The following is a 14,262-nucleotide window of genomic DNA, read 5'->3' on the forward strand; positions in this document are numbered from 1 at the left end:
CATCTAAGTAATGGCAGGTGGCCTAGGTCATGAATAAAGAGACGGGGAAGTGGGTCTAGGTGTCACCACTGCCTCCTGTCTCAGGTTTTCCTCCTCTGGACTCTGCAGTGCACAAAAATAGGCCAGTTCTTCCTGCAACCCTCCTGCCCAGCTGTTTACTGGCTGTGGATTACTGTAGTCACATGGTAGGGTTTTTTTTTAGCAAAGCCATGCTGTCTATGAGCTGAGAAGGTCACTGGGAATGAAGGCTTGTGAGGTATTTCTGTTGTCCTCCCCTGTGCAGAGGGGGCACAACTTGCCAGAAGACACAGTATTTTTGCTATGGCTGAGATCAGTGCAATCCAACAGAGCCTTTTGCAATGATGGAAATGTTCTATATCTGTGTGGTCCTTTAGAAGCCACTAGCTACGTGTGGCTATTTAAATTTAAATGTGAATAAATTAAAATTAGATAAAAAATTCTGTACCCCAGGCGACACAGGGCTACTGAACACTTACTTGAACTGTGGCTAGTGTGACTGAATAACTGAATTTTTAATTCAATTTAATTTTAATTAACTTGCATTTAAATTCAAATAGCCACACGTAGCTAGCAGCTACCAAACTGGACACAGCTTTAGATCTTGGGTTTTGGTGCCATTTACTCATTTGCTTCTGTTAAGATTTATCATGACACTACCTTCTGAAGTGAGCAAAATGTGGCCATGACCCATTCCTTAAAACGATCCTGCAAAATCATGAGCCACACCAAGTAACAGATAAATAGTAAAGATGATGATTTTCATTTGTATTATACCTCCTCCACTTTCTAGGTTGGGTGAATTGGCCAGATGGAGTGAAGGGGGAAAAGGGAGCCCATGTCAGCAGTAGAAAGAGTCCTGGAGATCTGGGTTTGGTTTCCAGTTTTATCATTTAGTAGCTGAGAGACCCTAGGCAAAGCCCAGCTTTAGCTGCCTCTGCAAAACAGGGCTTGTAAGCTCTGTTCTACCCACCTTACTGAGTGCAGGTAGAATAACACAGAGAGTGCTTGCTTAGTTAACTGCAAAGGGGTTATGGTGGTGGTAGTGGTGGTGGTAGTAGTAGTAGTAGCAGCAGCAGCAGCAACAGTGAAAAAAAAAAGGACAGAATGAAGAAAGAAAGGGGAAAGATGAAGGACTAAATAATTATGCTCAACACACAGCCGAATGGCAAATATAGAACAAAACTCAAACAGTTATTTTCCTGGTATGATATCTAACAACTTGTTTCGCAGGATAAAAACTATTCATTCAGAGAAAAATGATTTAAATGAGGAATACCCTGTCTGCAAAGAAAATGTGTTTCCCAGAGTGGCCCGTGAAGCACACTGCGAGGCACCCTGTCCCGAGGTGCTGGCTTCCCAGTCTGCCCGAGATGCAGGCCCTGTTCACGTACTCAGCCCTTACCCTTCTTTCTGAGCCACACCTCTGAGCTCTCCTTATTCTATTTGTTCTAAGAAGTAATCTTTTCAGGTCTCTATGTCCCCCTCCCCCTCCATTTAGAAAAGACTTATGATTCTGAAGGGGAAGCGGGTGTATAACAGATGAAACTTAATGTGCTTTTTCTTACAGAACAGGTAATGCCTCAGTTTGGTCTCACTGACACCATCTTAGTATCTTAGCTTCCCTTCAGGTCTCCCTATCAGTGGAAAAGAGGGCCACAGACTTTGCAGGAGGGTGGCCTGAAACCCCATGGCTCCATACCATAGGCACTGTTCTCTGGGGACTGTTAGGATAGGGGGCTCGCAGCCTGGGACTCTCAGCTCACACAAAACACTGCTGCTCAGGGGCTGCCTGCTTCCAGTCCTGGGGGCCCTGAACTCACTATCTTTGCATTATAGGTACAAATAGAATCACAATATCAAAGAACACAACAATTCCTTTAAAGCTATTATCATTCATTATGGTGACTGAACACGTACCTTTACAATAAAACTTTATTTAATACATTTACTTATTTAAACTTTAATTAAAATACTGAGGCAAAAAGTGATTTAGTGCATACTAGAATAGCATATCAGCAGTTTTTTGGGGGAGCAACATTTACATATTTCCTAAATTAATATAATATTTACATCTCCACTAACTCTTTTAGGAGCAAGTCTGTGTACTAATATGTCCAGAGAATGAGGAGCACAGAAAAAGGGATAATGAGAGATGTGTTTTATAGTTTATCAAGATGAGGACTAGCATTTATCTCTTATTTTTAAATTAGAGCTGGACATATTATAAGTAATTTTAAGTAGAAAGACATATTTATTATGAGTAATAATGGATGATGGTAGTGGTGATAAGAAGACAAAAGTGAAAAAAAAAGTCACCCTTCATGATGGAAGTTGAAATACAATGCAGTTGTTGACATGTGAAGAGAGGTTATGCCATTAGAAGTCACAAAGGCCATACTAACTACCGCACACAGTGCTGGAAGAGAGCAGCAGCCCTGGCCCAAGAAGAGTGATGTAACCAGATGCAGGAGCCGTTAAACAGTGTCACCCTCAGTCAAAGTTCCTTCAATTTCCTTCACTCAAGGTTATAGAAAAGGCTCTGATCTATTCCCATTTTTACAGTATTCATCTTTGGAGCATAAATCCTTCAATTGCATAAGGTAAGCATCTGGATCTGTCCTAAAGACATGAAAGCAGGGTCTATAACAGTACTGTGTGCTCTGTACAATGCAACGTGTTTGGAGGAATGCTGGAAGAAGAAATTGATGCTGACAGCTAATGATAATTTTATGTTTAAGATATATCTATGTGCCAGGCACTATGCTAAGTACTTCACAGGAATCAATTTGTTTAATGCTCACAGTTACCTTATGAGCATGGAACTATCACAATCCTAATTTTATAGCTAAGCCCTAGAGAGGTTAATGTGCTTGCCCAAGATCACAGAGCTAGGCAGTGGTGCAGCTTTTAGAGTATCCAGCTAGGCCTGCAGGTCCTCGCATCTCCCTTGCCCCTCCTTTTACTCCCAGTGCCATACGAGATACCCACAAAGTTAAATGACCCTCGCCACACAAAATGAAGAGGTGGGTGGGGGAATGGGAGATCTCTCTGTGATCTATTTGCACATCTGATCAAAGCTGTGGATCCCAGAAAAATAGAAAGCTGTTGTATAGGATTTCTCAGGATCCACAGATCCAGGTTAAGGATGCTCTAATGTTTGAATAATACACATAAAGTAGGTTTCCACAGAAAATTAAAACACACACATCACCCCCTTCAGGTCCACCTGGGCTTACCTCTTTACACCAGTACAGGACAGACCTAGCTATCCTGTCTCACATGGGAGGCCTTGCAGAATAGGAAAGCATGTTCTACTCTCTCACGTAAGGATCCCACCCAGAGTCCTGCTCCCATATCTGAACTCCATGTTTCTGTCTTCATCCACCTACTCTTTTATCCTTCTTGCTAAAAATTCTAGGCCAATTAAAAAAAAGGTATTCCAATGAACCCAGTTGAGATTAAATTCAACTGGGGAAAACATACATATTTTTTAAAGTTGTTGAAAAGATCAAAGAAAAACATGACAGTGAAAAGGGGATGACACGTTCATGAAGTGTGAAAAGAAGACAGAGTGTTTTTTTCAGAAGGAATGTGAAAACTGATTTAGTTTGATTTGGCAGTTGGAATGGGTAGTGAAATGTACAGCCGTTTCACAGTACAGCAAGACTGAGGGGGGTCTTTGGGTTGCAGGAAATTTTCTGTCGACAGATCTTTAGAGGGAATCTCAGCAGCAGGACAATTGGCAAGGCCAGGCCACAACGAAGAGGGATGTATGGCACTGAAGAGAAATGAGAAGGGTTGCTCGTCCTGTGAGGATAACGTCAATGCCGTGCAATCAACTTTAATTTTTAAACAGATCCAGCCCTCTAGTCCGCTTCTCTTCATTTAACGCATGAGGAAGGTAGCTGGCCCCCAGTCTCAACCAGGACAGCACAGGCAGGTGGTCTCTGGGTGTCGGACAATAGGGAAAGATGTACTTTACGAACGCTCTGGGGGAACGAAATCAAGGGCTGGAGGCAGAGCCAAGGGGAAGGTGCAGTGAGCAGCAGGGGAAGCAAATTAGTCAGCCAACTTGCTTCAGGCAGAAATGGACACTCCCTCGAGCCCTTTCCTATACCCCGCAACCCTACCACCTCGGTCTCCATTTCCCTGGAGGCAGGTGGAAGGTTGAAGGAGCCCTGGCATAAACTGAAGGGCAGCAGGAGGGCTCAGGCAGAGGCTTCTCTGGTGAAGAAACACCTCTTCAGCTGCATTTACTTCTTTCTGACTGTCATCTACTTCTTCCCAAACAATATCCTTTTGTTCTAAACAGCACCCCGCCCCATCATATTTACTAACTACAAAGTGATCTGCTCACTGAAAATACTTAAGTCTGACAGCCAGCCGCTGGCTGGTTCTGTGAATTCTGCAAATGGAGAAACACACAGACCTATGGGCTTCCCCAGGCCAGCAGTGAGTGGGGCTGCTGGGTTGGGGAGCACTTGGTACCAGAAACCCCCAGAACGTCCCTACAGCCTTCAGGAACAGCTGGAGCAGACGGGCACTGTGGCTAAACTAGACAAAAGGCAAGTGGCATTTAGCAGAGATGGGGAGAAAGGCCTGACATTCCTAAACTTATTTGTTCACCATTGGAAGACAATCATCACTCTGTATTTGTGGAGTCCAGACAGAAACCAGCTCACATTAAAGGGAGGCAGCAGAGTAGAGGTTTGGAAACAAACTGCTTGAATTCAAATTCCATTTCTGCCACTGTGTGTGTGAACCTGGTCAAGTTACTGAAACTTTTTACATCTCAGTTTCTGCAAATGTTAAATGAGGACAACAGTGTTTACCTGACAGCTTCATTCTCAGTTTTAAATAAGTTAATGCATGTAAAACACTTAGCAGAGTGCTAGCACAAGCAAGTATTATATGAAAGTTTGTTAAGTAAGTACAATTAATGGGACAATGGGATTGAGAGACAGAATGCAAGGTCAATAGTGGAAAAGAATGCTGGTGTCCTATCATGGTGTACACCATAAATGAGCAGTGCCCCACCCCATCATCTTTAGTACAAAAAAATGAAACTGAAGTTGGGGGAAAAAAAGTGAAACTAAAATTTCAGAGTACAAGAACTGAACCTCCATAGAATTATGCATAAATAGAATGAATGGCCACAATTTCTTAGTCTAGGAAGACACACCTGGTTTGGTCTTAAGAAATGAGCACCATTGCAGTAGGGACAATGTCTCCTCCAGCAACAATTAGTGTCCCGTGATTCAGTTCACTGGGGCAGTATTCAGACCACTTGCTTCCCACTCCTGGTCGATCTCTGTGATTATGAACATTCCCCATGTCCTCTGCCCCAGCGGAAACGGGGCAGATGGAGACGAGAAAACTTAAATTAGTCAATTTTAAAACTTCTTAGCAGTTCTTCTAAAAGGCTTGGTAAGATTTTTTTTTTAAGGCTAAAACAAGGCTTAATTCTTCCAGATGAACTTTAAAATTATTATAAAGTTCAATTCCCAAAAAAAAATCTTAGGATTTTGTCTGAACTTTTTTCAAATTTGGAGATAGGCCTTTCATTAACCGCTAAATATAACATCACAATAGTAAAATATTACAGTATAAAGAACAGATGAATAGAAATAGAAGAGTCCCACACACGACCCTACACAGTTTAAGAATTCTGCATAATAAAGATGACATTTCAAATCAGTTTAGAAAGGATGGATTTCAACCTTTTTATAGAATGAATGGTGCTAGAATAATTAATTATGTAGGGGAAAAAAATCAATTCAGATTCTTACCTAATGCCATATACCAAAATAAATTCCAGATACTTTATAGTATTTAAAATAAAAATTAAGTCCATAGGAGAACTGGCCTATTGTTAGATATTTATATAAACATAAAGGCAAAAGAGAAATAATTAAGGAAATAAAAATGAAAGTAACAGAAGTGGAATAAAAATAAACTGGGAAAAACTACAACATACACAATAAAGGGATTATACTTTTATCTCTCACTGATTTGGAAAAACTCTTCATATATTAAAGACTCCAAAAGAAAAATGGGTGAAGAAAACAAATAGACAAATACTAAAATACTAAAACACTAAAAACTTGAAGAAAAAAAGTAAAAATATCTATCACTAATGTTAAAAATGCAAATTAAAGTGGAACACAACTTCTTGCCTATCAAATAGGCACACACAAAGTAAATTAAGCTAATATTCAGTGTTGGTGAGGGGTAACAAAGCGGGTTCTGAACAGTACTGTTGGAAGTATAAAGAAGTAAGAGCCACATAGCAAAGAATCAAAGTGTGGGCAAGGCTTTGTACAAAGGTTATTTTGTTGTAAAAAATTTATTAATGACCTAAATTACTACCAGTAGGGGACTGATTATTATGATGGAGAACATGATGATATATTAGCAAGCATTAAAGTGATCTTTTCAAAAAATATTTAACTACATGAAAATGGTTAAGATATTTCAAAGCAAGTTATGAAATAGTACAGACATGATCCTAATTAGGTTAAAAAATTTTATGAATGGGGGAAAAAAGGGCCATATTTTAAAAACTCAAAATATTAACATTCTATGTAGTGGGATCATAGATGATTTTTATAGTCAGGACCAAAAAAACTCAAACTAAAACAAAAAACTCCAGAAAATGCTATGCTCTCCCTTTAACTGTGGTGCTATTAGAAAAAATGTCAGCGATTTTAGAAAATGTTCATCCTTTCTTAGCAGCTCCGGTAAGAAACTGATGGACAACAGTAGAAGAAGATAATTTCCATTCCTTTTATTGATTAACTATGAACTTTAACTGTTTATTTTGTTTTCCCCCATCTAGCTTTTTTCACTATTTTTGTTGAAATAGGAAGGAAGATAAAAGATCTGTAGATATGGCTCGCTGAGGATTGCTAACAGCAGGTGGCGAGGTTGGGTGAGAGGTGAATATCACTCAGAGTTCTTCAACACATGTAAGCCTGACTTTATTGGTCCTGGCGTCCATTAATAAACGGTATAAAGGATGGAAAAGTGAAGGGAAACCAATGGGCAATTTAAAATTTACAACCTATTATATTAAAGTATGTTAGAGGGGAAAGCAAGGGATAACTGTGTCAAAAAAAAAAAAAAAAGAAAAGAAAAGAATAGGTAAAGGAAGAAACTCAACCATAGACCTTTCCCAGCCTTAGGCATTTCAAAGAGAAAGGCACCTATGAAAATCTTTATATTGAACCAAACCTTGCAATACCATCAAAAAACCAAAGACTTATTTACCGCTATTGAAAAAGGGAGACCATAAATGGAGTAGAGTAATGCTAGTGCTTGAGTAGACCTTTTAGTGTTAGGGTGGGATAGGGTCCAGGATAAAGGAGAAGTCTTCAGAGTTACAAGGTCTCTGCCAGGTCTGCCTTGGTAACTTGGAATTTAAACTTCTGTCATGCAGATGTCATTATCCTTAACTTGAAAACCACTGTTCTACACACTGCCCCAGCCATCTCTCATTGGTTACTACACACTATCAAGCCTCTAGTTCCATCCCAGAAGATGCTGAAACTCCAGCTTCAGGCCTGAACAAACCAACATTCACACTGTCCACACTGTCCTTAGAACAGTCATCTGCTTGTAGGATTTTTATTTAAGCCATACCCTGGAATCTGGGATATATTTTTTCCCCAGTAGTGTCTGTTACCAAATAGCACCTTATTCTGCTATCATCTGGTTCTTCCCCATAATAAACGCTTCCTGATAATAAGTTTGGTCTACTGGCAGATACCATAAGCTTGTCATTACAGAAGTGACAAACATTGCCAACAGGACACAATCTGAAGGAATGATGAGAAAAGAACTCCTACAAGTCCAAACAGATAACAAATTAGCTGGTTAAATGGGAAAAATGTAGTTACAAGTCTCAGAATAAATCCTACAGCAGTCTGGGAAAAATGTTAGAAGACAGAAGGAGCATCAGAATCATCTGGATCATATCCAATATTAGATCCCTCCTCTGATTCCCAAGGGATAGATGACATGATTGGCCTTCACCTAAAATTACTGGGATAAGGCACAACTCAATGGTCTGATTTGCTGTAGTGCTGAGAAAGCACTACCTCAAGTCCAAATTCACATGTGTTAGCAGGTCACAAACTAGGGAAAGGTCTGCTTTGGAGAATCACTGGCTTTTAAGATGTAGATCATAATTTTCTCTTATCACAAATGCAGCCAACAACATGAAGTCAACATAACTGATTCATACAACCTAACCTGCTAAAAAGAAGCAGTTTCCAGGAATCAACAGTAGTAGATGAGGTTCACCTTTATCTCATGGCTGAATAAGTCTACTTGATGGGAGACCCAGAGAGTCCTTACACTTATCTATAAACTCATCTATCTGAAAAGGTGAGGCTGGGGAGGCCAGAGCTATAAAGCAGTTTGTTCTCCTCTCCTAGACAGGTCAAGGCCATTAGAAGGGCCAACAAAGTCTCCTATCAAACCCACACAGGGAAGTATTCTTAGCAGTTCCACAGTGAAGAACAGCAGTCGCATTTCAAAAGAGTGTGACATAGTCAGATATCCCACCTTTTGTTCAAGTTAGACCGGGACTTGAAGGAGGAATAGAAACAAGAAAGGGAATAAGGGTAGGATTCTAGCTAAAGAGGGAGGTTTTCTTAATTCCATCTATGGTCATTTCATGCTGAACATACATGGCTATAAGATGCCCTTTATCTTGCAGTGTTCTGGCTAAGATCAACACTTTCTCTATTTGGGTTAGTTCATGGAAGCCCTGAGCCCTACAGAAAAAGGAGGCTGTAGTTGTAGTATTTGATTTTTTGTTTGCTTATGAGAATGATTCTCGGAAGCCACATGGCTCTTTATATTTCCTATGTTATTCTTCTTCTTCCCACTTTTGAAGGTGGACACACCATTGTGTCTTTCTTCAAAGACTTTTCCAACTAACATGCTATTCAGTTTCTAGGGACCTACCCTAAAAAAAGTGCCAGGGACTTTTCTTCCTGCCACTAATGCCATTAAGGAACTTCTTCCCTAAATAAAAGTATGCTATTACCTATCTTCTTTCCAGGACTTTAAACCACAAATTTCCAAAAGTCATGGAGAACGTAATTTGTCCCACTTAACCTAATCATATGTATGTTTTAAAAGCTTAATAAACAATCACATAGAGTCTCACAGAATAGGGCTGGTCCTCCTCTTTTACCCAGACTTCTGAGGCACTTCTCCAGGTAGCCCAAGTCTTAGTAACGGACTCCCATAGCCTTCCGAAGTGGATCCAAAGAGCTGAGCTGGAGTCGTAAACTTGTGTCACCATATTCCTATGAACTGTATCCCTTTTGTTTATTCAGGATATCACCAATATCCAGGAAGTCAAAGAGCTGGGAAAGAATGGCAGGGTGGTGGCATGTTATTGGCTAAATCCAGGGGTCCTCGATGGGGCCACACTTAATAGGAAGCAGAACCCATAGGATCAGCCAGAAAAAACGCTTTCATCACAGCCTGCTGGCTGACCTTGTGGTGAAATGGTGGAGTCTTTCTCGAGGGATTCAGAACATTCCTCCTACCACAATGCACTCGCCCACAGGAGAGTCTCTGCTACAGCAAAGGACATGGATCTACCCATGGAAGAAAAAGGACAAAATGTGCCCCACAGCAAATTTTCATATCCTTCTCAGCAAGTCCTGTCACAGCAAACACTTTCCAAATAAGCAATTCAGTTAGGTAGCCATCATTATATTTTTCCCCACTCAAGAAACCCCAGGTCTCCTACTAGTGAAAGGAATCAAAGGCTCCTAGAATTTTCCTAAGTATCAATTGCCTACCAATATTTAAAAAACTCAAATCAAACTCAGCTTCATTCTGAAGGGTTTGCTGTCAGTCATGTCATGAAGGTTTAAGTGGAAACAGGGAAGAAATTCAATAAAATATTTATGCTCTCTTACCATTAGCATCTTGGACTCCAGTAAGTGCTCCGACGGCTGCTGCGGTTTCCCCAGACAGGACGATCTGTCCCCCCCCTTGCAAGGTGGCCTCCGCCAGGGTGGCGACAGCATGGGCGGCAGCTTCGCTGTGGATACAGGAATGGGAGAAGGGGGTGTGTGAGTTGAATAAAGGTATAACAACCTTTCAACCTTTCCATGGACACTACATTTGTGAGCCAACCAGCAAAACAAGGGATTCCAGTGCTATTGGTAGAACCAGAGCAATTTTTAAATAATAACGAACAGCTATGGAAACCTGTCTTTCATATTTATATAGCTAATGTGAAATTTACTTTAAACCTAGGAAATGGGTGTTTGAGGACAGAAGACACTCATTGCCAGTCTTTTCTTTATCAATATCAATCGAGTACTTGCAACCCATAGTCGAAGCTCTGATCCATATTCACAATGCAAAAGCCATTTTGGTTGTCAATCATGAGGTTTCTTTTTTCTCTTTTCTCTTTACAGTAACACAAGGCAGACCATCTGATACTGCCCTTTTATAGCCGAAGACAGATGATAATATGAGTCATCAATCTGGACTTGCTATTCAATTAATATTAAAAAATAACATTTTGGTTTACATCCATGATTCCAAATGCAAAGTAATGGTTGACTAATATCTTGCAAAGTTCAACCCTTCCCTTTGCCTCACTGTACATGTGGGCAGTGCTGAATTAAGACTTAAAAGTTTAAATTATCACTATAAGCCCAAATTCCTTGACTGTAAAAACACAATGAAATAATAAACCTCCCTTCCCTGCGAAGTAAACACCCTGCAGAACAGAACGATATTAACCATCTGTTTACAGTGAACACTTTTCTAGCAGCTTGTGTCCCATTTTTCTTTTCCTTACGATATGCTTTTATTATATGCATAATACCCATTTTTGTTGATTCTATGATACAAACTATAAAATTCATTACTGTTTCATGTGCCAATAAAAAAGTTCCTGACAATTATAAGATTATATAGTTCATCATCCAAATTTCAGAGATTTCAAAATGTGAAGGAAAAAAAGATACATTCAGCACCTCTCCTGGGAAAGGTATCACTTTGCACAGTTACTGAGGGAGTATCAAAAGTGAGCATGGAGGAGAGGGGGTGGTGTCATTTTGTTTAGCAGAGATGGACAAAGTCTTGGGTTTGACACTGAAAAAGCCAGCTGATTCAGCTTTGTTCTGAAGCTGCAGACTTTGCCATAACAATCAGTCATCTCACAATCACAAGCTGTAGGTGAGGATGGCAAGGGCCTGTGGACTGGCTAGGGTAAATGTGCCATGACTATGGGTGAAGCAATGTGGACCAAACTTAAGTGATGCTTTCATCTGAGGAAGTCAGCAGACAAGTAAAGCAAATGACATAATCGTTCCTCTGGGGAAGACTTTATAGTCACTATAAGGATTTTAGGAAGCAGTATAAGAAATCCAGTGGACAGAAAAGTCTTATTAAATAGAAAATTTCCCTCTTGTTAACTTGCCTTGCTTTTTAAATTGTTAAGTGTGTTTAAAAAGTTTGTCTCTGATAGTAAAATGCATGTAGAAACTTGCAAAAATTTCATTAAGAGAAAAATTTTAAATATGCAGAGGTAAGAATTACTGTCTTTCTAATCTTAAACACAACTTTAAACAGATAATCAGGATCATACTGTATGCAGTTTTATAGCCTGCTTTTCTTACCTAACTTCGTATTTCTCCATATAAATATTCTTTGACATTTATTAGAAATAATAAGGTAAATGCAAAATTGATGATTCCACCCTCTCCTTTTCTAGTTGTTTACCTGTGGTAAATTTTCATTTCCTGACTTTCTTTGACTTAATTCAAGATCATAATTACATATTTACATCCTTTATATAAAAATTTGGGACCTACTGTATAGCACGGGGAACTATATTCAATTTCTTATAACATATAATGGAAAAGAATCTGAAAAGGAAAAATATATATGTATGTATATGTATAACTGAATCACTTTGCTGTACACCTGAAACTAACATTGTAAATCAACTACATTTCAATAAAAAATTTTTTTGAAAAAGTTTGGGATGGAACTGAGGTTGATGCAGCCCACTTAAAAGGTAAGATCATTCTCTATGCTAAAACATACTTTAGATCTGATACCCACAGCCAGTCATCCCACAGTATCTACAATATGAATTCAGAGCCAAAGCAGACCCTTGATCTGGAATTACTAAGACTATTCTTTACATTTTACAAGGCAGATTTTAATTTTAGACTGCTTCGTAAGTATTTATTACAGATCGTAAAATGAATGATTATTTAGTGCCTAGATCCTTAATTTTTAACATTTTTCTGAGAAACGTGTCAAATAATACTACCAGCCAATTCTACAGTGTTCAGTTATCACTGATTAACAATAAAATTATTTAACTCTCTGACCTGAGACTTTATGGAAAGTTGAAAAGTATATTCTTAGGAAAATGCTTCAGCTGTGTGGTATTTTGAAGAAGAAAGCTGGTATATGAGAATTGTTTATATAGAAATAGGAGCTCTGTTTATAGGTTATCTCGGTGACTGCTCATTCCCCACAGTTTTTAATCACTTATTTCTATGACCATCAAAGGTGATGTCCGGCCACTCCTGGACACATGCCTGCAGTGTGGAATTTCACAGGCTACAAGCGGGAGAGCAGTTACCCAAGCCCTGACGTGAAAGTTAACCTGTTTCCAGCTATACCCATTTTATGATGTCTGAAGCTCTAAATATTCGAAATCATTTCCTTTGCTACCTCTCTAAAATATGTTATGCTAGAAGAAGAGCTGTGAACCAGCAACAATGTAAAGCAATCTGGGATGCCAGGGACGTGGGGCACTGACAGGCCCACAGGTACCTGTCAGGGCCAGGGGTAAAGCAGCGACGGATGGACCTTTCACCCAGCACATGAAGACGACGGTGACGCCAGCTGTCAGCTGACTCTCATTTCCAAATCTGTCCTAACCACTTATGCTAGACTTCATGGGAAATGTTCGAACTATACTGCTAGAAAAAGATTACCTTTACTTAAAAAGGTGAATAGAGATCAAAATGTCTCTAAGCAACCACTTCACAATTTTTGACAAAAGTCATTTCCAAATTGGAGTTGTAAATCGGAAGTTTCCATCAACTTTTTATCTGCAAGTGTCCAACCTTTATTTATGGGAAAAGAGGCAGTTGCGCAGTCCCTGTCCTCCATTTCCAGGGGGATTTCTGACCTAGGTTGTCCATCCCATGTTACTGGACAAATAAATACAAGTCCACATATTAAAGTCAAATTTTATTTTAATTATAACTCTAATTTTAAGTCAAATTTTCATTTAAAAAACAGTAAGAGTCAATTTTTCTTTAAAAATATGATTCACTTCTTTTTTAAGCAAATTCTTCACAGCAGAAGAATAGTAACTCTTAACTTCCTTGAAGAGAGGAGTCAGCTTAGGCATTTGTTCCCCCACAGCACTGAGTCACAGCACTAGACACAGCAGACACTCAGTAAAACCTGTCTCACTGTCAACAACACTGTAAATTTCTACCAGGGCAAATGCAGATTCAGCCTACAAATATTTATCATGTACCTCTATGTGCAAGGACCGTAATAACTTTGCAGGACTTGTTTAAGAGGGAATAAAAGTCTAGGACAGCTTAACCAACAAACTGAAACTTCAAATTCATCACTGTATTGCAACAAGCAAATGATGACTTCACTTCCTTTCCTGTCTAGTTGTTCAGGGTGAACAGCTCCTCTTGTTTGAGCCGTGATGCTCTGGTTTTCATTCGTTCACTTTGATTCTCTTGCCATCTCCTTCCTAAAAGCGTTTACTTATTATATGTTTTGAAAATAATTAAAATTAACTAGTTTCCAGATTTTTAAATGACAGTTTCTCTATACTCTTTCTGGGTTATTATAATGCCGGGGTGGGTTGTCTGAACCCAGGGCCCTCGTCCTAACTTGCTATACAAAACTCTTTTAACAGCGTGGTTGAAAAACAGGTTTGTTCTGCACCTGCCTTGATCCCTTTTCCCTCAATAGTCAAAGGAGCCACTTTGCCTTCTTGTTCCCCACCTGCCATTCCATGTAGCCTGCCTCTCTCTCTCCACTCTGCACTCACATCTGCTGTTTACAGTGCAGCAGACGTGCAGGTAATTATTAGAGAACCATGCTTGTTCCAATTGTACCTGAAACAGAGGCTAGAAGAGAGCAACTCTGTGAATCTGCTTTGTTACCATAGGAACTAAGACCAGATTCTCGGTGTATTTTTCA

At 39.5% G+C, this 14,262-nt stretch overlaps 1 protein-coding gene across 7 annotated transcripts in view; it reads right to left on the reverse strand.

Moving 5' to 3' along the window:
* NRF1 (nuclear respiratory factor 1) overlaps window positions 1-14,262 on the reverse strand; it is a 129,391-nt gene that overhangs the window by 23,561 nt on the left and 91,568 nt on the right. For 6 of the 7 annotated variants that reach the window (XM_072964504.1, XM_072964501.1, XM_072964500.1 and 3 more), the window contains one exon: window positions 9,966-10,090. In XM_072964504.1, coding sequence (XP_072820605.1) covers window positions 9,966-10,090 — 125 coding nt within the window. Of the gene's footprint in view, window positions 1-9,199; window positions 9,402-9,965; window positions 10,091-14,262 lie in introns of all 7 variants that reach the window. The other variant, XR_012074284.1, reaches the window with a different exon arrangement.

This window comes from Vicugna pacos, chromosome 7 (assembly GCF_048564905.1).
Source record: "Vicugna pacos chromosome 7, VicPac4, whole genome shotgun sequence".
NCBI lineage: Eukaryota > Metazoa > Chordata > Mammalia > Artiodactyla > Camelidae > Vicugna > Vicugna pacos.